Genomic DNA, 25,262 nt, shown 5'->3' with positions numbered 1-25,262 from the left:
CTTCTGAGCTTGACTCACTTTGATATTCCAAAAAATCCTTCTTTAATTGCTAATTGTTGGGCTTTGGGTTTTGTATGACACGGCAAAAAGTGATCTAATAAAGAGTGTGTGATGATCAGTCCCCCTACCTACTGCTGGTTTTGGCATCCACAAATGTGGGTACCATGGAAATCACAAAATATGCTGCTCTGCATCTCAGGATACTTTCTGGACATCTTCGTTGGACATCAGTTACTCTCTCCAGTTATTTCCTGTGCTACAGTAAAAATAATTGCGCTTAAATACAAACCCCAGACCTTCAGTATGGGTGACTGACAGCTTGACGGCCACTTGACATAACATCTTGGAGCATACGCAAGGCAACTTTTCCCTTTACAACTGAGGTGTGAGTTACCTTTCTTTTGTTGAAAGAAAAATCGAAGGTTACCCTGAAGGATGCTTCAATCTGAATGCTACCTTAGCTTGTGGTTACTTATTCATGTAATTGTAATTTATGGGTGGATGAAGTTTTTGGGCCAAAAGCGAAAGCTGACTAGCTCAACTTTGGGCTTTCTTTAGAAAAAAACAAACCAAAGCAAGTCTGTTCTCCTTGTTAAACATTTTTAAACCAGTAGGCACTGTGTGCTCAGTGAAGGGCACAATTTGACTTTTTTTTTTTTTTTTTTTTCACTTTACACCATACATAATTGGAAAAGGAGCCTTCCAAGCATAGATAATTATTTGGTCTTTAGTTTCTGGTCACGACTGCTTCAGAACTATTCATTGTGTTGTTATATATAGAAATTGAATTGCCTCACTTCAGCACCAATAGTATTCAACAAACAGTGGTCTCAAGAGAGACCTTCCATCACAGATGACATGCCTGAATATTATTGTGATGCTATCTATGATGGCTGGCTCTGCAATTTGAAATGGAGGGCATAATAAGTTATGAAGGGTTGCTGTCTTTCCAGCAGTAGTGATGATACCGTCAGATCAGGGTTGAAGTTAATTCTGTCAAAAAAATCTCCATGTTCTTCTGAGGTTAAGTATGAATGCATGTTTCCTGCAGTTTGTCTGATATATTTCACCTTTCATGTCAGGTTCTTTTGTCACACACAAAATTTATTGTTGCTAAAGGAGATGGTGATAATGCAATTGGTAATAGATTATAGGAAAGATCTTTGTTTATGTGGAAAACTTAATAATTCGGTGTATTAGGAGCAACATCCTGAGCTGTATTTATAAATCTTTTGCCCTCCATGTGTAAAGGTAATATTTATATGCCATTGATACTGATACAGGAAGTACTTATTCTTTTATAGGTAATTGGGCGTGAAACAAAGTAGATGGAGATGCGTATCACTTTTGAATAGAAGTTTTGTGACAGAAAATCCTATTTGTATTATTTCTATGTTTTCTATGCTTATGGTCTGAAAAATTGTTTATAGTATTTTATTTTAAATAATATTTTTGAGTATTGTTGCGAAATATGTCAGCACTGTATTTCCATGAGAGTATCAAAGGTGAAACTGAGCATTTTATTCTTAAGAACAGAGTAGTTTAATTGTCCATGCATTTAAATTAATTGTAAATTGCATGGGTTGTAATGAAAGACAGAGGCTCCTCCAATGTTTTATGGATCTCAGCCAAGTTACATCTCTCTTTTTCATGCAGGTATTTTTGGCCAGAAGCTGGAAGATACTGTTCGATACGAAAAGCGTTATGGGAACCGCTTGGCTCCTATGTTGGTGGAACAGTGTGTGGATTTTATCCGACAGCGGGGGCTAAAGGAAGAAGGCCTTTTTCGACTGCCTGGGCAGGCTAATCTTGTCAAGGAGTTACAGGATGCATTTGACTGTGGAGAGAAGCCTTCTTTTGACAGGTAAAATCCTCCAGCTGTCCCCACTCCCTGAAGTCTAGACAGGACATGATCTGCTGTACCGGCTGACCCACAGTGCTGTAACACATGTGGCAGCAACATACAGAATGACATGTTTTTGTAGGTTTTTCTGTATGTTTCCTGTTATCACTCTAAAATGTCTTTTTCTCCACACACACACACACACACACCCGACTTTGATGTCTGATTTCAAAGCTTTTCTGGAGAATTTCTATTTGTGAAAAGCTGGTTAGGAAAAGTAATGCTAATGGCTTGGCTTAATCAAAAATATCTGGATTGCCTTGATCTTACTATCATTTGAAATAGACAAAGGAAGAATTTCTCTTGTCACCAATTTCAACATGTTCTGTTACCTAGAAAACTGGAAGAGAAGTCTACTTTTATGTATTCCTTTATAATTTTGGGCCTTTGGTTTTAAAATAAAAGTCACTGTGACCATAGTAACAAACCTATGTGGTTTTGAGGGTCCAGGTCCAATTTATATTTCAATACTTACACAATTTTGCAAAGTTAATGAGAATTTTCTGGGCCAAGGAAGAACCCAGTCCTGTTCACAGAACTGTGTATGACTTCAGTCTTTTGTAATATTAATCTTTTTGCAAGTTCAGCTCTCCTTCTATAAGCACTGATAGCAGTAGTCCACATATTCAGAGTATGCAGTCAGAGAAACAGAACCAGTGGATTATGAATGCCACATAGCCTTTTAACTCTGATCAGATTTAATATGATGGTAATGAAATTCCAGTTCAAGAGACTGTTAGTGGTAGTCTTCAGTGTATGCCCTAAGTGATATCTGTAACACACCTCCAAAATGGAATCAGGGTACATCACTCCAGTTGAGGGTCTAATGTGAATTAGGAAGAAGAGACAGCTTACATTTATTTTGTGTGACCTTTGACTGATAGCAATGCAAGTAATGAGAAGGAAAGCATAGCTTGATCGTTCAGTGCAAAAACATGCCATGATATGAACCTGATTGCTGGAAATCATTCACCTCTGTCCTTTCCCTGTTCCTATGAAGTGAGTATATTCGTTATGCATGAAGGTAGGTATATCACAGATGCACAGAAGACAGACATCTGTAATGCTGTTTTATCTCCCAATGGTTTCCTCAGTCCTGTCCCTCACTTTAAGAAATGTCAAGAATTTATAATGCTTTGGAAAAGAAAAGTGAATTGTCTTCCTATGAGGTTTGTTAGTTTTTCATCAGAATGTGAGAGTTAGGATAATTGACCAGAAAACAGCTTTAAGGAGCCAGAGGACTGTGAGAAGTGACAGTGTTAGCTGATAGATGTTTGTAGCACTCTCACTGACTGTTCAAATACTGTGTAACTTATTTAAAAATGGTAAAGAAGCATCTATTGGGTATATTTTCCTTACTTGGATGTTAAGATAAGTAGTACTGGTCATGTCTCTGGAACAACCTCTACCAGAGATACCAGTAGGCAAGTGGCAGAAACAAAAGGTTATTTTTTCTGTGCCTGTAAGCCAAATAATTGTGGAGGAAATGCTTAAGAAAACAAGCCACCCCCAAACTCCAGGAAGATGATGTACTGAACACCCCACTGAGAGCTACACCCACTGAGAGCTACAGCTTGAAAAAGGTGCCTAAATTCTATCTGTTCAAAACAAATGAGACTGGGGCTCAGCTGCATGCAATTTTTTTCCCTGCAAGGTTATCTAATAACATCTGTAGCACACACTGATGAGCCCCAGGAATAGGCATGCTAGCTGAGCTTTAGCAGACGAAATGGAGAAGAGATTTTACGTGCTACTGCTGTGAAGAAGGCACATAATGTCTACTATAGCAATTAGAAGCATCAGCAGGAGTTGCCTATAAATCGCTGGTCCTGCAGTTCTGCTTCTGAAGCTGAGAATTTATAGAACACTGACCTTGTATGTCCATGTGTTGCGTTGTGAAGGGTACTTTTTCTATTTACTTTTTCACATTTGAGTTCGGAGAGGTATGATTTAGGTGTAGCAATGGTCCAGAATTCAGGCAGACAAGTTCTGATCTCTGCTGTTGTTTCCATTGATCGTCTACATTTTTCCTCTAACCTTTTGTTCCATTTCTAAACTTCGGAGGCGAAGTTCATTTCACAGCGTTTGTACAGAGTGCCTATGTGATTACCTTGTTTTGGGGTAACGTTTCTTTTCATTGTGCTGAAGAGCGGCATGGTCTCTGGGTTTGATGCAACCTGTTTGGCAAGTTGAGCTCTTGGAAAGTGGCCACAATATGAAAACTTGCTGTGGAGAAAAGAAAAAAATATATATGTTAGGGGTCCATGCTGACTTTTTCTCATGAACCTCCAGATTCACTGTGTTTAATTTGTAATTATATGTTATTATCAGTCAAAAGTCTGGTAGTGCAAAATCTACTAAGGTTCTGTTTATTAATTTATGTTTTTCCTGTTCTCATACATCAATAATAATAAAGACTTTTGCAGTTAGAGCTGAGCTGACAGTTTTGTTGAGGGGGCACAAAACACAATGGAATCCAGGTCACACTTCTGTAGTGGTGCTGGGTCACTGGCTCCGACTGGGAGAAAGACTAGCTGCTGTCATCCATGTAGGAACTAATATAAAGAGCTGATATTTGAAGAGTTTGATATTTTTCATACTGGTATTTTTTCTGTGTATAAGTGCACAAAAGTCAAAAAAAGACTGTAGAACAGGTGAAGATGCTTTGAAATGTGTGTGTAGGTTTGTGTATGTGTTTGTGTGGGATATTATTGTTAAATAATCCTTTTTCTCTTTGTGCTTTCTTAGCTAATTCACTAAAATATGTAACTTGTAGAATTAAAAGCAAAAACAAAGGTAAGACCATACAGCCATGATTAGTACTCATTTAAAATGTCATATGTGTTTTAATATGGTTGCAAATCTTAAAACACCTTACAGCTGTTGGGAGACAAAGGTCAAAGGCACAGATCTGCTCTTTTGTCCCGAGTTCAGCTGCTGCCCACAGTTTTGTGGAGCCCCTGCCCTTCTCCCATGTTGTGTTCCTATCAGCACCCCTTTGGCAAAGATGACCACAGAACGTATGCAAGCGGAACAAATGTGGTGCATTCGAAAGAAGAATAGCTTTGCTCAAAAGAAAACGCAGCCATTTTTTAAACATAAAACAAGTTTGACAAATGGTAGCTCTCACATGAGTGTGGATGTTCCAACACTGAAGTCAGTTATAAAAATGCAGACTGAATCCAGGACAAGTCAGAGAGTGGCAGAAACCTTCATGTGTTAATTGATCTTGATCTTACTGTTGGATAAGATGTTGCTGAAGAATTGTGAGCTACGTGTATGAGAATGGAAACAGTGTTTGAAATTTCTCAGACTCACAGAATGAGAGAACCCAGTATCTGAAACATCCAACACCCCAGCCTCCCAGTATGAAAACTGGAACATCAGCATTGCTCGCAGTCATGGAAAGGGAAGGTACAAGTGCTACAACTGGAAACTGCTGAGGCCTTTTGTGTGAAGAAAAAAACACCCCACAATTGAAAACTTATGTCAGTTTAAAACCAAAAATCAATAAATACCTCGCTCCCTCTGTATGTACCTGCACATATGTCCAGTGGTTAAATCACAACAACATATTGTGAAATCTGCTTTAAGGAACTAATAGTGCAATTAGGCAATCACTCATGCTTGCTACTACTTGAAATATCCTTGGTATTTCCAGTACAGCTCCACCTCTGTAAAATTGTCCCCTCTGGGGAATCCATTTTGCTTGCTCTTATGGTATTTGCTTCTCTCTGCTTGTGTGGCTTATATTTTAAATTTAAAATCCCGCAGCTGCTTTACACATCATACATTGGTAATGATACAAAGTGGATTAGAACTATTTGTTCTGTAAAATTAGCACAGAGAATATGGCACTGTATAAGGAAATTAACTTAAGGGTTTGTTCTACAATTTTTACCTAGAAGGGGTACAAAATTGGATTTCTCTTTTTATATTACCTCTTTCCATCTACAGTTCATCACAATTTCTACCAGATGACGTGACAGTTAAGATTGCTCAGGGAGCAAATAAATATTTGAAATGTCACTGAATCAAATATTAATACTTTTGCGACTGACTGATGTACGTGGCTTGGATTTTCATAACTACTATTGCTGATGTATATAGTCAAGTAGTTCAGAAGAGTTTAGTTACAAAGCTGACCTGCCTGTGTTTGTGTGTATGCACAGGAAAGAAAAAAAGCACATAAATGCATATTTAACAAAACAACATCCCTATTACATTTTCTTATGGGTATGAATTCCTCTAAAGAGGAATGCAGTACATTATATGACAAGATATTACTTGCTGCTCTAGTCACCGTTGCAATCAGCTGAGGAAAAGGGTATGTAAGTGGCAGTATGTGATAGCTGGCAAATGCTGTGTACTGGAGTCAAATAATCCAGAACGTAGAACTGGTATGTTCCTGTGCATTTAACCACTGGGACTGAAGAAGCAAAACAAGAAAATGATGAGGACACTACTAACATAATATCCTCAAGGTGAGAAGGAGCACGTGCACAATTCTTATTCTCCTCCAGAGACAAAGAATGTTTTAAATTTTTGGTGAATGCAAGAAATTGGATCTGTCTTAGTGGGGCTGCAGTCTGCACTGGCACTGTACAGACTGGAAGTAGACATTGACTTGGAAATCAATGATTACGAAAATTGTTCTTTTATTTTCCAAATGCAAACCTGTATATAAGAATTTCTTTGTTTAGAGGCAGATAGTTCCCCACAAGGAATGAGCTTTATTCTCTTCATAGTGGGAAACTACAGTAATCCCAAAACAAAACATTTTTATGTGAAATGAAGTCTTTACTAGAAAGCTGTTTCCTGCCAAACACAAATGGCCTTAGGACACTGAAAATTCCTGTTCATTTCTGCCTGTTCCAGGCTTCCTTCCCTGATCCTCACAATCTGCTCATCAATTATGCCTCTGGAGCCCCTTCCACGTCCTATCTAATTTCAGCTTTTTCTAACCAGCTAGCAGAAAGAACCTCTGCATATGGCACAACTTAAAGACCTAGTCTAGCAATTAAATACACATTAGGAGGCACGTTTCTAGCATGATGCAAGGGTCATTAAATCAGTTTAATTGGTGCCCTGCTGCAGGAGTGTGTGTTTTTAGGTACTGGCAGTGAATGAACATTTGTAGTTGCTTTGCATGAATTTCAGTTTTAGAAATGGAGTTGGTGTGTCAGCTGTGATTATTAAAAAAAAAAAACCAACCAACCAACAAACAACAAAACCCAAACAACAAAAAGGCAGCCATGTATTTCTCTTGCCAATGACAAATGACTTCTTAGATGGCTATGGTCACCTTTAAGAAAGGATGATATTTTGTTGCTATGTGGAAGGTCTGAGAGTGTGTTTTTTAAAGCACCCTTACTTAGGGATTTGTGGTGTTCTCTTCCAGTAAACAAGAACAGGTAGTTTATTTGTGGTGGCTCTTAGATACTTGCAATCCCTGCACAATCCTGTAGAAATTTAACAACTTTTCTGAACAACCTATCAAATGATAAAATAATTTAGCAGTGTATTCGTTGGAACTGGTTGATTTTTTTTCCTGATGGGAACCCATCTGTTTGTTAGGCTTCTGCCCACCTTACCTAAAAGCACTTGTGTGTCTCTTTAAGAATCTATGTTTTTCTAAGTAATTTTTAATGTCCTTCCATAGAGCTTGTCTTTTCTTCTCTGTGTCCTAAATTGCTGTCTTCATTGCTGCCTTTAAAGCATCACTCTCTTAACCTGAATGAGTTGGCTGCTGTTATAATTACTGGAGTGGTTGTCTAACTTGGAAATAGAGTCTGTCAATTTTCAGTGTTCCTTGTACTGCTTACTCCCCTGAATGTGTCCCTGGAAGGTAGCATGGATTGTTAAAATCATGAGCACAAGGATAAATGAGCAGAATATGTGTTTGTTTTTTCTCTCTGTCTAAACAGAAATATAATTGAGATCAGTTTTAACTTGCAGTAGGGCGAGGCTCTTGTGGCAGCAAGGAGAGGACAGACAACTCACAACTTGAAATGGTAAATGCTTTCATATATGCTTTGCAAGTTGTAGGCAAAATTTCAGCTGGTACTTAAGATTATGAATTCTGCTACTTGTACTAGATAAGTGTTACATAGGGAGATGATACAGAGTGTAATGCTTTGAAGATACCTACACATGGAAACATTCACATAGGACGTTCAACCAGTTACATTATACATTTGACCTGACCTTTTAATTTCTGGACGAAAGCGTGACTCCCAAAATCAGTTGAACCACTCTGGATTCACTGTAACATTACTGAACGCAGGCTTTGCCTTCCTAGCCTCAGTGTACTGGCTTCTCAGCTGTAATAGTGCTCCAATTCTCGCTGTGTGTAGTTAATGCACATTTGTAATATTCCCTTGATGTTTCTTACTCGGTGTTTCATCACTGGTATGTGATGGGCTCTAGTATCTCACTTAAGCTGTCTGCAGACTGGCAGTAAAGATACACACTGGGCAGCCAGTTGGAATCGCATGTGAGGAAAATGTCTCTACTGGTATGGGACTTGCTTTACAGACCTGAATGCAGGTAAGCAAGGATGCAGTCAGCAAACGTTGTGGTGGGTACAGGATATGTTGGTGAGGGGGGCTGTTTCCAGGATTGTGATCTGTGACACATTGATAGAGCTGTAATTCTAATAATTCTGGGAGGTACTGATACACAAACTGAACTGTACTGTTCTCCTTTGTTTTATTACCAGAACTCTTAAAATAAATTATAGCCTCACAGCTGCTTGTTTCCTACTGTTTGTTCTTTATGCAAACTGTTTATGTGTCATCATGATCTAGAGCTATTTTTGGCACAGCATTTATCTTTTTTGTAATGTGACCTTGCCCTGTTAATATTTCCTCTCTGAGAGTTTATGAGGAGCTTGTTGGCTTTGTGCTCTGAAGCGCTGACTCCAGCTCTCTGAACACTCTGTCTGCTTGTCCGAGTGTGAGGGGTATGCATGGATTTCTGGTGACCTGCTGGGCTTCAGTAATTTTTGTTTATGGTAGAGAGGGTGAAAAACTCCAGGCATTGTAATCGGTCTGACAGCCACTTCCACAGCGTCTGTGGTATCACAAAGGAAAGTGCTGTCAAAACAGCAATGCCGTGAGGGATATTAATAACAAAGTTCAGATGAATGGGGCTTTAAATATGTGTAGTCTGATGACTAAGGAGAGGCTGTGGTGCATTTGCATTTGTAATGCCTTTGCATGGACAGTGGCAGAGTGGGGGATGCTCCTGTGGAAACGTATCAACAGTAAAACAGTATTAATGTTTTAGTAAGGTAAGTCATCTTTCTCGGACTTTCCAGCATGACATGCCAAAATAGACTTTCTCAGCCTGCTGATGCTTTTTGCGTTGCATTCAATTTTCTGCTTTGTGCTTTGTCATTCCCATTTCAAGCTTGTAATTATTCATTGTGCACTTGGAGAAAATCTACCTCGATTAATGATGGTTGGATATCCAATTTAGATAACAGAGGATTTTCTGCTGGAACTGACACACACTATTTTAATACTTGTTAATGAATACTTTTAATCATGTTAAATATGAATGTGTAATCATTAAACACTCTGATATTACACTGTCAGATAGGAAAAGAAATACCAAGATAGGTATAATCATTAAGTTTCTGTGGCTGTAATGGTCCTAGAATATAAGCAAGGTCAGGTTTGAAGGGAGAAATACTGCCTTGTCTTAAATTGATCAGTTGTAGCTGGAAGAAGTCCAGGAGGAAAGGTCCTCTACAGGTCCTGGAGAGACCCACATCAAGGCAGATACATAAACGCTGTTGGTTGACTTACACTGCAGACCGGAAAGGGAAATAAATGCTCCTGATCCTCAAAAGAGCTTACAGTTCAGCACTCCTTTGAAACTCACAGCTGTCCTCTGTGTCTGAAATGCACTTAGTGGTATTTGTGGATTGAAACACTTAAAATACAGATGGAATAAAATGAAGTCTGCCAGTTTTTAAGTTTTCCTCTGTATTTTAAAACAAAAGGTAAAAAAAACAGTACTAGACTGCAAGGTCTCAATACGTTTCAGATTATATGAATCACTCAGTTACATTATTATAAATATACTGACATTTTTATACCAATATTTACATTGAAAGAAGAAAGCTTCTAGCTTTTGTCTAACTTGCTAAATAGAAACAATAAAATCCAATTCTTAAAGAGCTTTACAGGCAGTATATGTGTGTATCTACATATATTTGTTTATGCTGCCAAGATCTGTATGGTAATTTCTGTCTAGATAGATTTAAGTCCTAAGCAGTGTTCCAATACAGTTTAGGAAAAAAACATAACAAGACAAATTTTCCAAAATCTTACTTTGCAGTCCCACCATCTTGTGGCAGCCTGAGGTATTGCCCTAACATCCAGTCAGCAGAAGCAAATAAAAACTTTAAAAAAAAATAAATTGTGAGTGTGTCCCTATCTACTATTTAGAACCTGGGTTTCTAACCCCCACAGAAAGCACCTTTCTGCAGGCTTGTATACAGCATGTCCTTCGGGAGTTTAGTTTGAGAAGACAATATTTCTTATTGTTTCCTTGCTCCTCAGCATCCTGCCTTCCCATTTCTCTCTTGGTTCTTCCTTGGTAGAGCCACGGTTTTTAGCGCTCAACTAACCCTTCACAGTGATTTTCTATTATTACTTCACATAGAAAGGAGAAAGTTGCAAATTGCATCAGTTTTCAGGGGTTTTCCCCCTTCTTCAGTCTTTTTATCCTCCGTCTGCTGTGCCCTCAAGGAGCAAGTGTTCCACTTCACTCCAAAGGACTGGTGTAAAATTATTCCTATGTATTACAGGAAGAATGATCCTGGAAGTACAAAGGGAAGATGATATTGCTTAATCCCCTCACTGGGACACGTGTGTGCTAACTTTTAATTGTTCTTCAGTAATTTGTGTCACTCAACCTGTTTGAATCTTGTATTTGGAAAGGCCTCTCTAGTTTTATGTAAATAGTCTCCGTAAAGATGTGGTTCAGTTCTTCAGCAAGTCCTGGGGAGTTTCATTGTTTAAATAATAAAAATACTAACACTAAAATCTTCACAAAGATCATAAATGCCAAGGAATCAGAGTTAAATTCTCTGCAGATTGATGGCCCGTGCCCGCTTTCATGCTGCAATGTAGGGCACTGTCTTAAGGCTGCCAGTTTACATCTACTCTCTGTGGCTGCTGTTGTTCTTCAGAGTCTGACTAGCAAAACTCAGTCCCTCTGTATCCTTTTTGCTTTCCTGATGTACCAACAATTTAGGAAACTGAAGATATCTTTGTAAAATTTGGGTTTTGGATAAGGCTGAATAGTGGCAACTGCTTGGGCATGCCATGGTTGTGCTCTAAAAACTAATGCCACCAATGGCAACCAGACGTTTAAGCAGCTACCCGAGAGATCACTGGGGTCTGGGTTTCAAGCCCTTGGGTTGTGCAGTCTGTAAAGATTTTTGTTAGCCAGGACGTCAGGAAGAGCTTCAGTTTGCATCTGGATTGGAGTCAGGTAGAAGGCAAAGGTTAGAGGCCAAATCTAAGCTAGCATCTGAAATATCATAAAATAGTACAACTATATCTAGTTTCATATATAGTACTGTTCCTTACAGTTATATGTTATATATGCATCCAAGAAGCAGGGCGGGGTAAACACAGGATTCTTGTTTTGAATCCAAGCCAGTCTACGAAGTAGGGGGTTGCAATCAAGGGATTACAATTTGAACCTTCCTTAAAAATGCAGATTTCTATTAGTGCTTTGTTTATAGAGTTTCTCTAGAAAACGCTTTTTGGAATTTTGGCTGGGAATTATTCACGATTGAAATAGAAATGTTTTCTGGGAATTTATTTCAAGGAGGGTGGGGGTGGTTAACTTTTAAATATATGCAGCGTTTTATCATTTCTCGCCTGTTTTGACTTAGATTGCTCATACCACACCACGTTAATCTAAGGTTGTTCCCATCATTCTTGTTAACATTTAACTTAGTGAAAGCCATTATTGTTTTAACAGATCATTCCAAAATAATGATTAACATACCTCTAGCAAAGCTTAAGTGCGTCAAATACCAGTGGTTCCCTTTGAGAGTCTGAGAGTTTAAAAAATGTTCCAAGTGTGAAGTTTTCAGAGGAAAAGAAAATACACAATAATACATGTTGTGGAAATGTCTGTACATTTTCTGTTTCTTACAAATGAAATTAGCATAATTTAGTATCTGGGGGTTTTGATTTTTCAGAAGTTAGAGGGAAAAATACTAGCTTGTAGTACAACTCCTTATCTGAACCAGGGAAAGCATGTAGAACGTTCCAGTAAGAATTTGAGTAAATGCCTGAGTAGCTAAACTCAGAGAGTCAAAAGTAACGCAAGAGACTTGTAGTTTTTATCTATTTATTTCTTTTCAGAGAAGTACTCCTAAGTTACCATAGTGTAACTTTACACACCGCAGGAACATTTAAGCAAGTTTTACTGCATACTCAGAAATTGTGATTTTAAATCTTTCTCCCCATCTTCTTACTTTTAGTACACCTGATAAATACCCTTGGCACCTGTTAGCTGTATCGAAAAAATACCTTAAGTTTCTGCAAATGTAATTATGAGAAAGCATAAGTCTTGCCAGATCTTTGACTGTCAGCCCTATAACCTGTTGTGCTAGCACTCGGACATTTTCTAAGTTTCGTGACTTGCAATACATTAGCTTACGTGGTATAGGATAGAGCTAAAAGTAATTTCCCATGGATTTACAGTTCTGTGTGTAAATTATATTCAGGTTTTCAGTGTTAATGGTACAGCTAAAAGGCACAGTAGTCATTTTGTGGGAGGCCATAGGAAAAAGATGCATGGCAGGGAAAAAACTGTAATGCAGATCAGGCAGTTTCAACTAAACACCTGTGGTATATATAGTCTCCTTTACAACTTGCTTACTTAATAGTGATACCAGGGAAGATGGTGATACAGTGGAATTGAGACATGCTGGGCATGTTTTGGGAGCTGGGGCCATTTCTGGTAAAATAATAATCCCCACTGTCTAAATATAATGACTGGTTTCTGGGTCAGGTGAAAATGAAAAGCATCAGTTAAGATGGATTTTGCATGCCTGATATAAGATGCCTGTCAATGACAGCCAGGATCTCATTGCATCTGTGCCTACAAATAGGGCCTTATGTGTAATTATTTATAGTAATAAATCAGAAGAGTTGACAGACTTTTGCTTGGAGATATTGTGAGGTTTTTATAGGAAAAAAACCCCCAACAACCCAAAACAAAAAACCCCACAGATTATAGATATGGTCTATGAATGTATGAAGTGCTGATGAGTTAAATCTGGGGTGACAATGGAAAAGTGAAGTGGCGGGGGTTTTAGCCTGTCAATCTCACCGTATTATCCTGATTCACAGTAACAGCTTCTTGTATTCCAACCCAACAGCAATACAGATGTGCACACAGTGGCATCGCTGCTTAAGCTGTACCTAAGGGAACTCCCAGAACCAGTCATACCATACGCAAAATATGAAGATTTTCTTTCCTGTGCCAAAATGCTCAGCAAGGAGGAAGAAACGGTGAGTAAGATGAAATAAAAGGCTGGTGTGTTATAACCTGTTGTGATTTTGAAGAGGAGAGAAGCTGGTGATTACCTATCCTAATTTAAGATGTGAATCTATTAATGGACACTGGGTTTATATGAAAATTTTTGCCACCTAGATAATTTGCAAGTCTAAATAAAGGTACATAGCGTAACCTTAGCTCTATTAGTTGCATAACACTGAATCCAGTTCAAATAAATATCATTTTGGTCAATAGCTTCCATTTTACACAGAAGAGGCTTACATTTTTGTTGATTATTGTTCTGAAATGTAAAAGGAAGGGTCTTGGTAGTTGTTAACCATCTCTTGCTATTAAATCAGGGGTCATTTTCTTCGAAGTGCCAACAAAAAGATGCCAACTTTTACTGACTTTTGATCGAAGGCCAATGTTCTCTATTCGGTGCCTATCATTGAATCAGAAGGCCTCAAGAAGATGGAAGCGGACCGCCTTCCAAACTCTTAAAACAGCATAACCCAGATGAGCAAAATAAGGGTTCTGACCGATAATGCGCCCTGCGGTGGCATGGTCCTGCTATGTATTAGTCTGAAGACATAAGAAACTAAGTGCTTGCTTTTACATTGTTCTGTGTGCTTACAGATAATGAAGTCAACCCTGATATTTTCAAAGTAAATACAAATAGGCTCATTCTGTTGGTTTCAATCTACTGCCCTAACTTTCTAATGTGGTTATTTCTGTTTAATTCCTTTTTGACATTTCAAATCCTGCCAGAACTGGAATCCCTCCTGCCTAATTAATTAATTGAGTAGGAGCCCCTCTTTTCTAACTGAGAGTCTGTCTCCTTTCTGAGCCCTCAGCTGATGACTGCCAAGCAGAGGTGGCAGTTGTTCCCATCCAAATGGAATGGGGAGGGGGAAGAAAGATCTGTGGCAAACTGTCTTCTATGGTCATAACCTCTTACACCCACAGAAATCAGATCGGTTTCTTTGCTGGCCTTTGCTACAAGGTGCATATTTTTGTCAGCTGCTTACAAAAGGAGGGAGTGGGCTGTTCAGCTGGTTTAGTTTGAGCTGTTACTTGCACAAGTTATTGCAGGGGATCCTCGGAGCTAAAGTTGCAGCTATTTGCTTGTGTGTGTTGCATATGTCTCTAACCTTTAATAGCTCCCATGTAAAGCCACCTGACAGCTCGAGTTCATCAAGCAGTTTATACTTGCAGTGACACTCATTTTCAGATTCAAATTTTAGTCATTTTATATTGGCTTAGACCAAAGTATATTTATGTAGTTCCTCTGCAATTATGCCATGATACACTTTATTAAATTCATTTTGAAAGCAAAATTCAAATTGCAGTGGCCTTTTGGTGCTGGAATTGGTGTTGATAGCTTGTGAAAAATCAGCACTATAGGTGATGAGCCACTTCAGTCCTCTTTATGGTGGCTTAGCAGTCCAGCTATAAAGCTGTCTGACTAGATTTTCAGTTGATCTTTCTCCGTGCAGAAGTTAAAAGTGCAGTCACTGTTAGGGGAAAGAACTGTGCATCTTGTTTCTTTTCTTAGCCCACAGACAGCAGATTTGTGCACTATCATGGTCCACACATCTCAATTTGCATTTGTTTTCATACCATATTTTAATCAAAACCCTACTGATACTGGCAAAGCATCAAAACTCCAATCTGAGTCTAAAGGCACTAATTGGTACAGAGCATAGCCAGGGTCTGTTTTCACAGGGCACAGAAATCAGTGTGTGATACTCTGCTTGTCCCATTCCCAGGGAGAGCACAAACTGAAGTAACTGTTTAATGGTCTGAATCTGTTATGGACCAGAGCTGGGTAAAATACCTGAATAGTTTCTCATATGAAAATGGCAACTAGTTCAAATAAGAACTGTTATTGGGAGCCTCAGCTTTTTTATCAGCAGCAGGAGGAAAGGAGCTGCTGGTCAAAAAAAGAGAGTGAGAGAGAAGGGAAAGACAGGATGAAACCAAGTTATTTACTTACTTGTTTATTTTTATCCAGAGCTAATCCTTATTAGTCAAATATAGCTTTCCCCCTCCAAAATGGGGTCTACAAGCTGTTCCTGATGGTAACCTGTATCTAATGCTGCAGTTTCAGCAATGTGTTTGTTGTCTTGTAATTGCTAATATTTTTCTGGTAAGATACTAAGAAACTGTGCCTCCTCGCTCTTTTGTTGTTTTTTTTTTTTTTTAAACCACTTAAAGGGCCTGAAAGAACTGGTGAAGCAAGTGAAGAGCCTGCCAGCTGTCAATTATAATCTGCTAAAATATATCTGTAGGTAAGCGCTCTTGCGAGAATATCACAATGGTTTTGTAAGTGTGAGCTGACAGACAAACCTGTCTGCATATGTGCCCTGAAGGAAAAGCATTACTCTGTGGGAGGGTTGGTAAACTTCAAGTGAATGCACTAAAAAAACAGGTTTACTGCATGACCAATTACTAATTTGCCCTATCAAGGTACACAGTTATGACATTCCTGTCATAAGCGGGCCACACTCAGCAAGAAATACAAGAAGGTAGAAGTGAATACTTTCTGTCCTCTGTTTTTTCCCATTTCTAACTGCAGTTATAGGCCTTGGCTGTGCACTCCTGAAGCATGTTATCCTTGGAAACTGTGTATGCCTTGTCATATATAGAATAGTCTCAAGGATACATCTAACATCTTAAAAAATGTGTCTTACACATTTGCAATTTGTGAAGTGCCCAGTATAAAAAAATGTGTTTTAAAATGATAGAAACTTTTTTTATTAAAAATTGACAGTTTGCATTTTGAGGATATTTTATGAACCAAGCAGTTGATTAATTATGCTGGAGAAGGTTACCATCTTCAAGAGAGTTATCTCATCATCAGTCCAGATTGAGATTTAAATTTTGTTAACAACGTCTCATTTTGAAGAAAAATCTGAAGAAGTTGTAGAGAATAGCCCTGAGTTTTCAAGACGTTCTGTACGGAATTGGAATGGAGTACTTGAACTATGTTAAGGAACTATCACGTGCTTTTTTGTTTGTTTGTTTGTTTTTTTTCACATTTCCTTTTTCACATGTTCCTTAAAGGCTTCTGTCTTCCCCACAGATTCCTTGATGAAGTCCAGTCTTACTCAGGTGTAAACAAAATGAGTGTGCAAAATCTGGCAACTGTTTTTGGCCCTAACATCCTTCGCCCCAAAGTGGAAGATCCTCTGACTATCATGGAGGGTGAGCTTACTGTACTGAACTTGTAATAGAAAGAAGGAATGTCTTTAAGTTAATTAACAGTACACACCAGTCCATGTAACATGTACAGCAAGTTCCATATATCTGTTTTATAGACACAGAGTTCTTCAACTTAAATGAATGTTTGGGTTAAAGCTTGCACAGGTTACTATAAAAGTGACTGAAACGTGGCGCATTGCAAACAACCTTTGCATGAGATTGCGCTGCCCTGGCCACTTCACTAAAATTGTACTTTTTCTCTCAAAACTTGCTGCAAATATGGTGTGTTCTTACTCAGCATGTGCAGCTGGAGTGCAGTTAATATTTTACTGTGATTCTTAACGATGAGAAAAAATTAGTACAAGTTCATACTGCAATGTAGAATCCCCCACAAGGCAGTGGTATATTATGTGCCTTACATAACAGTGATCAAATTGTCAGCTGCATTTTGTTATTTACAGCAATGTTCAGATGTAGCATTTTGCTGTAATTAAGACAAAAATATGGCCACAATAATCTCCTCCCCTAATTTCCTCCTAGGCTTAATCTTTGTGACCTTGATTGTCCATAAAGTACATGATGCCTTTTCTCCCTTGAAACACTTTTTTCTTTATATGGAAGATTTACTTAACTTTCTTAGAAATTAGGGCTGCACACGGATGCTGCACTGAAAAACTTACCAAAACTTGAAAATGCAGTGTTCACAGTTTATTTGAGAGCATACGGATTTATTATTTTTGTTTGATGTTTTTTCTCTTTCACAGATAAAGTTCCCCGTATCATTTGTTCATGTACTTGTTTTTCTGTAGTCTTATGGTCCCTTCTTTTTCCTTTTAATTCCTAACGCAATGGCTATGTTGTTGTGAACAGAAACATGGCATTTCCAAACCATGTATGAAAGCAGTGAATGCCCAGGGTTAGTCATCTGAACAGCAGCTCAGATAAGGCAGAAAACCTGATGTGGAAAGGGTTTTTAATTGTCATCTTAACTTTAATGTCTGGCTTCTCATTGTCACCGAGAATGGTTTGATCATGCATTTGACTCAAAAGAGTTTGCAAGAGCAGGCGTCCAATTTACGTGCATGTTTATTATGAAGGTGCATGTGTATCATCAACCTGTGTAGCTTCAAATACCCTTAAATCTGCATTTGTGTCTTCCCCCTGGTTTCTGTACATACCTGTCTCAAATGCACTGTGACTGTCTGATATAGGGGTGCAGAGATAAGCTTTGCTGTGTCATTAAAGTGCTAGTTTATGCATCTTACATCATCTCCCCATGGTATTTTGAAAGAGAAACACAAGAGTCTTTCCTGCTTTGTTTCCTTCCTCTTCAACTATCTTGTCATGTCTCTTGCAGGAGCTAGGGTTTTTGTGTGTGTGCACATATGCTGTCTATCACTTCACTTTCAACCTGTCTCTTTGTACCTATGAAACTGCCAGACTGACTGGAATAGTAGCTTCTCTTACTCTGAAATTCCGCAGAGCTTAGAAGCCTGGTAGATAACTGTTGTGAATGTTTCTTTTGGTCAGGCAGCAAACTGTCTCTTTTTTCCCCATGCTTTTGAATTAAATAGTATAAAAAGTACTTCAAATTGTTTAATAGATTGGAATTGGAGAGAGATGTCACAGAGCTGATTTATACTACTGAAGTCAATGAGAATAGTATCTCACAGGGTGGCATTTACTGATGGGATACCATGTATCTTCAGCTCACCCTGGGCAGGGGAGGCAGATGGAGATTTGGGATGGGGAGACAAGAGTTAGACATTTCTAAATAAAATACTATCTTCTAGGTTTATATTTTTCCAAATGGGCTGCTGCCTAAAGGTTGTGAGTTGAGGGGGTTTTTTGAAAGTTTGAGCAAGAAAGTTTTCAGTTGTTTTTTCTTTAAACCAGGTGGAAAGGGAAAGTAGTATGTTTTTCCAGTTCTTGGGAGCAACTTTCCAGCCTGCTTATCAACAGCCCTAAAAGGATGGTGGCTGCTGTATGAAATGGCATGGATACTACACTGACTGAAGGGAAATACATATATCTTTTAACTAATGAGGAACAGATTTATGACTTCTCTTTAAGCATAACTTTAAGATTTGACATGAGAGAAAGCTGATTTGCAATTGGGCTATGCATAGTTAAATGTATAGGAACTTTTAACAAAGACTGTACATTGATTGGTGCTCATGGCCACCCTTCTTCATTGCTCTTTGCTTTTTGGAAGATACAGCGTGCTTTTCTTGCAGTCATTCAAAGCCAAACGTGCAGCTATGGGTAACCATACCTGTACAATGGAGACAAGGAGCTCTTTTTGTTTGCTTCAAGAGACATTTTCCAGAATTCCAATCATGGGGCAATTTTTTCCTGTCAAACACAGTGCTGAAAGTTGCCTGAGTACAGTGCAATGTTTGTAGTAAAATTTTGCCTGAAACAGCTAATGTTCTCAGAAGAAATACACCTAATGTACCATGGGAGTAACTAAGTGAATTTTCCTGCCATGAAGCTCTAATGTATGATTTTGCCTTAGCAAACAAACAACACTAAAAAAAGATGTTGTTGAGTACCCACATTGAATTGGCTCTGAGTAGTTGTAATTTAAAAGGGTGGGTTATAAAGATCCAGAATATTACAAATTAGTTGATGTGAAACAATATTGCACAGTGGGAAATTATTGATTAGAAGAGCACAGTATGCCTCTGAAAGCTCTCTAGGAGCTTAAAAATAGGGTGGTTATTATTATAACTACCTTGACGCTGTTCCCGAAATATTCTTAATAACCCTTAATGAGAGTCTGCTTAATGCATTAGAGTTGCACATCTGTATTACCCCAAGTCCAGTTATAAATGCTAGTGTGTAAATTACCGTGGAGTCAAGTGGTGTGCACACCAAGGAGTTGCTCTTTAAGAGTAAAGGTGGCCATTTATTACAGCAAATAGCAAGCTGTGGTCCTGCATTAGTTCTGTACCATGCTATGACATGGCATAGTTTCCTGATTGCATATAGTCTCACCATGGAGTGGTTAAAAGCATTCACATTAAATTAATTCTGTCTCATTACTGCCCTGTTTTGCTCCAAAGACTAAAACCTTTGTGTTCCAGCAAAAAAAATCCCTTGCCTGCCTGTTTTTTGTTAGAGTACTAAATACAAGTGCCGTGACAGAATAAGACATTGTTTTTAAAAGTGATCATCATGTTGAGTTGAAACACATCATTTAGAATGATGTTATCTTTTGCTACTCATTATCTCCTTCTGTGGTCTGCCTGGGATGCAGTTACTCTCATGGTAGTAGCTTCTTCGCAAAAGTTTCTTTCTTAGAGAGTCTGTGAGGCCTGCTGGCTTGGTTTCATGGAAGAAAGAGGTGGTGCTGATCTGGCCTGGTAGCCAGAGGCACTTCAAGTGTGTTAAACATTCAGGGTGTTACACAGATGGATGCATTGCATAAATGTTTGTATAAGCTGAATATTTGCTAAGTATTTGTGGGATCTGATGGATAAAGTACATTTATGCCCTAAACAAAACAGGTTATTAATGACTATGTACTTGGTGTGTCCTTTCAGGCACAGTAGTAGTCCAGCAGCTAATGTCAGTGATGATTAGCAAACATGACGAGCTGTTTCCCAAGGATGCAGACCCTCAGATGGGACCTGAGGTGTGCAACAACAACAATGAAATGCCAAAGAAAGTGACTGCAGGACAGCTACAGAACAAAGAGAACAACAACACCAAGGAGACAGCAGTAAGGCGCTGCTCTTGGGAAAAGGCTGAGTCTCCGCAAAGGGGAAGTACGGACAATGAGTCTCCAACTGCTCTGCCAGGCAGCAAGACAAATAGCCCCAGGAACAGCATCCAGAAACTAGATGTCACCAGAAGCCCACCACTCATGGTGAAAAAAAATCCTGCTTTTAATAAAGGCAGTGGCATAGTCACCAATGGGTCCTTCAGCAGCTCTGTGGAGGGCCCTGAGAAGAGCCAGACTTTACCAAACTGTACCCTGCAAACCAGGAGAACGTCGTCCCTGAAAGGACCAGTGACTAAGATGGGCACACACAGCGTGCAGAACGGAGGTGTGCGGATGGGTGTTTCTAGCACAGATGGGCACAGCAACACCCTCAATAGCCGGACCCCAGGCTGGGTGTCCAATGGCTACGTCACACTGAGGGACAACAAGCAGAAGGAATCGGTGAGTGAGTCAGGCCAGCACAACAGGCTTTCCACCTATGACAATGTCCACCAGCAGTTCTCTATGGTGAACTCTGATGACAAACAGAGTGTGGACAGTGCAACCTGGTCAACATCCTCTTGTGAGATATCCCTCCCTGAGCACTCCAACTCCTGTCGTTCATCCACCACCACCTGCCCTGAGCAGGACTTTTATGCAGGTAACTTTGAAGACTCTGTGCTGGATGGACCACCACATGAAGATCTCTCTAACCCGGGTGACTATGAGAACAAAAGTGACAGGAGGAGTATGGGGGGCCACAGCAGCCGAGCCACCAGCAGCAGTGATAACAGTGAAACGTTTGTGGCCAACAGTACTAACAATCACAGTGCTTTGCACAGCCTGGTCTCCAGCTTAAAGCAAGAGATGGCCAAGCAAAAACTAGAGTATGAGACAAGGATAAAAAGGTAAGACGGTTTGGCTCTACCATCTGACTGCCTTTTACAGCATAAATCCGAGATTTCCCTCTTGTGACTTGCTATCAATCTGCACTAGGTGCAGTGACTGGGTGCTCGCCACTGAGTTTCCTATCCTTTGGTGCTGACATACTCTGACATTGTTTCTGTGATATGATCCAAAGGGGTTTGTTTCAGAACAATTGTTTGTCATGGTTGTGATGTGCTATCCTATTGGCATGAAAAATATATATAGGGTCAGATTTTTAGACAAAAATATGTTGATTGCAGTTTTTCTGAAATTGTCAATCTATATTTGCAAATAGATACAGCAGATAAATCAGGTGAAGAAAGGAAATTAGCAGTGAAACACAGGCATTCAGGGCATTATTCTGACCTTGTAAGTGACACTAGTGCAACTACAGCAGGAGCTGGGTGTCAGCACTTCCAGAGGAGAAAAGAGTCTTTAACCTGTTCCTGGAGAACTAGGTGGAGCTGTTCACTACTGTGCACCTTGCCAATGGATGTTATTAAGCATTTTCTAAATGAGCTACTGAAGTGATTGCCCTATGAGAGTGGTTCATTGATGAAGCCATGGTTTGTAGGTACACCTCAAAAATTCAGTCTAAGCTTTCTAAATGGAAAGACCTGTGTGTGAATTTGTTGGTGGTGTTCATTTTTGCTCGAGTGAGTGAGGAGTGCTGCTCAGGAGCTGTCTGCTTTTATTTCGTTTTTGCAGCTTGGAGCAGAGGAATCTTACCCTGGAGACAGAAATGATGGCCCTGCATGAAGAACTGGATCAAGAGCGGAAGAAGTTCACAATGGTAGAAATCAAAATGCGTAATGCAGAACGGGCCAAGGAAGATGCAGAGAAGAGGAACGATATGTTGCAGAAGGAAATGGAGCAGTTTTTCTCCACTTTTGGAGAACTGACAGTGGAGTCTCGCAGACCAGAAAGAGGCAATACCATCTGGATCCAGTGAGCACTGGAAGTGTAGACTGTGGGACTTTGGGGAAGGGCTTGCAGGTATTATACTGTATCAGGTGGCTGGTCACCTGTCTGAGGCTAGTACTCAACATAATGTTATGAACCCTTGAAGGAAGAAATCATACAGACATTAACCACTCATATCTACAGTGTGTACTTACCCAAGTTATACTCTTTGAATGCTTCATGAGACTACTGTCAAGTGTTACAACTGGATATGTGTATATAAATTTAAAAGAAAATCACCTTAGAGAGCAAGAGATGTATCTCAAGAAATATTTTAATGCAAGTCTTGTATTTAAACTGGTAATTTGAAATGTTGTTGCAATCAAGCTTTATATCAAGGCTTTTCTCCCTTGCACTTAACGTAATAAGCTATTTTTGGCATTGTGTTACCATCAGCTTATTTTGTATATCAAATGTTTTTTGGTTTTGGGTTTTTTGTTACCCCTCTTGCTGGGGAGCAAAGATAAACAGGTATATTATGGTATATGTGCCAATGGTTAACCTTGATTTGTGTCACTTCTAAAAAGACAGCAGGATGAGAAACAGCAGCACAGAATAAAGTGGTACTAATTTAACGGAATTGATGGCCCAGGTAGAAAGTATCAGGGCACCTGTATCATAAAGACCAAATGAGGATATCAAGTCAGCAAAATTGGGGACAATGGCAAAAGGGTAAACAGCTGCTTGTTTGGGAGCAAATGTGGGTGGCAGAGTAAGGAGTTGGGAGATGGGAAGGGGGAACTTAAGGGGGTGTCAATCACATAACCAGAGCTTTTTGAGGTACCCTAAAGAAGCCCTGTGCCTGATCACTGCAGCTCAGAGCACAAACATAAACCAGTTGTTCTGACCATATCTGCATGTGACTTGCCTCTGTACTCTGGGTGAAAGAGTCCTTTTTGTAAGGCTGGTGAAGGGACATATAGGGGAGATGAACTGGACATCCTGGTAGTTGTCAGTGTGATGGGTGCTGAAAAAAAACCCCAAAATATTTAAGTCCAGAGTAGAAATTATGGAGCAACTGTGCAACAAACAACAAATGAGGAAGAAAATACACCAGCATATCCACCACCCCTATTTACAGTGTATATTAGCAATTTATACTGTCTGAATGCTTCATGAGATTACTGTCAAGTGTTACAACTGTGAAAGTTCACAGGCTCTCAGCATCACCAAGGGAATGCCTAGAGGGAACAGCCTGGAGCCTAACAGCATGCAGAGTGCCAATGAAAAAAAACCAGCAAAGCCATGCTGTAAATTAATAATTTGTTTGGCATCTTTATATATAGTAAGTATAACTGGTATTTTCTACACCATGTTAAGGATTTTTTTTTTTTAACTGCTTTTAGGACTGCAAGCTGTATTACTAGAGAGGGTTGTTGGGATGTCTTGGCTTCCCTCTAGTGTCTCTTAAATATATTGCAATTCTTTTTAATTCTAATTGAGAAAGAACGAAGGTAGCCTCAAAGAACATTCTTGGTTATTGCATATATATTAGACAAGTATTAACTAGATGTGGGAATTATACTGGGAAGCAAACATGAGGTTTACATTTCAGAGAAGTATTAACTTACAATGAAGCATTACACATGGTGCTTGTGGATGCATTATTTGTGTCTGGTGAGCATCAGAGTAGCCAGTCAGGGTGCTTATTGTACTGTGAACATGTCTAGTGCACATCCAGTCTGTGTGTAAATCAGAAAAAGTCAGATCGGGAAAGATCAAGGTAATAGGAAGGAGCATGTTTTATATCAGTTAGCAGCAATCATAAGATGTCCCCACAATGGTGAGAGAAGGAACCAGATTACTATGCTGATATGATTTTGTAATTGAATGAGACCTTGATATCTGATGCAGTAGGCCTCAAAGTTGACTCACAATTTAAGCAGTATCTGACATCTGTTGACATGACAACAAAGTCTCTGAGATAAATATTTTCTTAACTGGAATTCATGTTTTTACACTAGATGTATACAGTATCCCCTGTAGCAGTATCCCAAGGTGGAGAAAGTCCTGCTTTCTCATTCCCAGTAAGCCAATTTTATCATTTTGATTTCCTCTAGCAGTCCCTGTGTCATTCAAGCTCTGTTGCTGTCTGAAAATTTAGAGGAATGCACAATTCCTAAAACTAGTTCAAGGATATATGTAAATGAGGACCTAAAGTTTAGTCATGGAATCATTTCAGAAAGCAGCCAGTGAGGCAGTGGGGAAAGGTGCCACTACAAAATTATCAGCTGATACAGTGGCAAAAATGACAGCTACTTGATAAAATTTTATTTCTGATGCTTATTCAAAACTGAAAAAGAATATAAATTTTATTTTGCATCCACATCTGCTTCCAATGCCATAGGCTATACAATATGCATGGAAGAAGGGGAGATGTTTATAGTCCAGGTACTTAGCATTCTGTGTTCAATTTTGATTATCTTTGGTTTTCACAGGAACTGACTGGAAGCTTCCAGTAATTTGTATGTGCTGCATGTTTTCCTTATTTGTTTGAACAGGCTTCTTTGTACACTCCTGTTTCTGAGCTAAGACTCTTTGGTCAGTGATTGCTTTCTGAGGGTTAGTTCTTGGTCTACCCACAAACTACAAGAACACAGTTCCAAGTGGATTTTTTCTTATCTTCAGCTACAAGAGCACAGTTCAGAGTGGATTTTTGCTTATCTTCAGGTCTTTGCATTCACCATGGCCAAGATGGTTTATAAGACAAACTATTTCAGTGAAAACTCTTTATTTTTGGTGTATATAGATCCTCCTCATTTTTGTATTGTTCTTTTTGAGGACTGCCATTAAACACTCTTGATTCAGACTGAATGATGCTACTGCATTGATTTCTTCAGGGCATGATCCTTGAAAACATTTTTTTTTCGTCCTTTTTGCAGGGACTCTGGGAAGGTGGTTTTCCATGTGAATTTTAGGTAGGGCTTAGGCTGGAGTAGACCTGCTTCCTCCTGACTGATGCCAGGTGAAGAAAGCAGAATTTTTGTTTTGTTCATGTATTAGAGGGATCTTGACCTG

At 39.2% G+C, this 25,262-nt stretch overlaps 1 protein-coding gene across 10 annotated transcripts in view; it reads left to right on the top strand.

The window, feature by feature from the left end:
* Nucleotides 1–25,058, top strand: part of ARHGAP24 (Rho GTPase activating protein 24) — a 225,616-nt gene extending 200,558 nt beyond the window's left edge. For all 10 annotated transcript variants that reach the window (XM_080365306.1, XM_080365307.1, XM_080365303.1 and 7 more), the window contains 6 exons: nt 1,657–1,864; nt 13,323–13,455; nt 15,659–15,732; nt 16,527–16,648; nt 20,194–21,262; nt 21,990–25,058. In XM_080365306.1, coding sequence (XP_080221432.1) covers nt 1,657–1,864; nt 13,323–13,455; nt 15,659–15,732; nt 16,527–16,648; nt 20,194–21,262; nt 21,990–22,233 — 1,850 coding nt within the window. In that variant the 3' untranslated portion in view covers nt 22,234–25,058. The remainder of the gene's footprint in view (nt 1–1,656; nt 1,865–13,322; nt 13,456–15,658; nt 15,733–16,526; nt 16,649–20,193; nt 21,263–21,989) is intronic.
* Nucleotides 25,059–25,262: the final 204 nt, after the last annotated feature.

The sequence above is a fragment of the Falco punctatus genome, assembly GCF_963210335.1.
Source record: "Falco punctatus genome assembly, chromosome: 1".
NCBI classification, from domain to species: domain Eukaryota; kingdom Metazoa; phylum Chordata; class Aves; order Falconiformes; family Falconidae; genus Falco; species Falco punctatus.
Note: the sequence above shows the minus strand (reverse complement) of the source record. Positions and strands in the feature narration are given on the sequence as shown.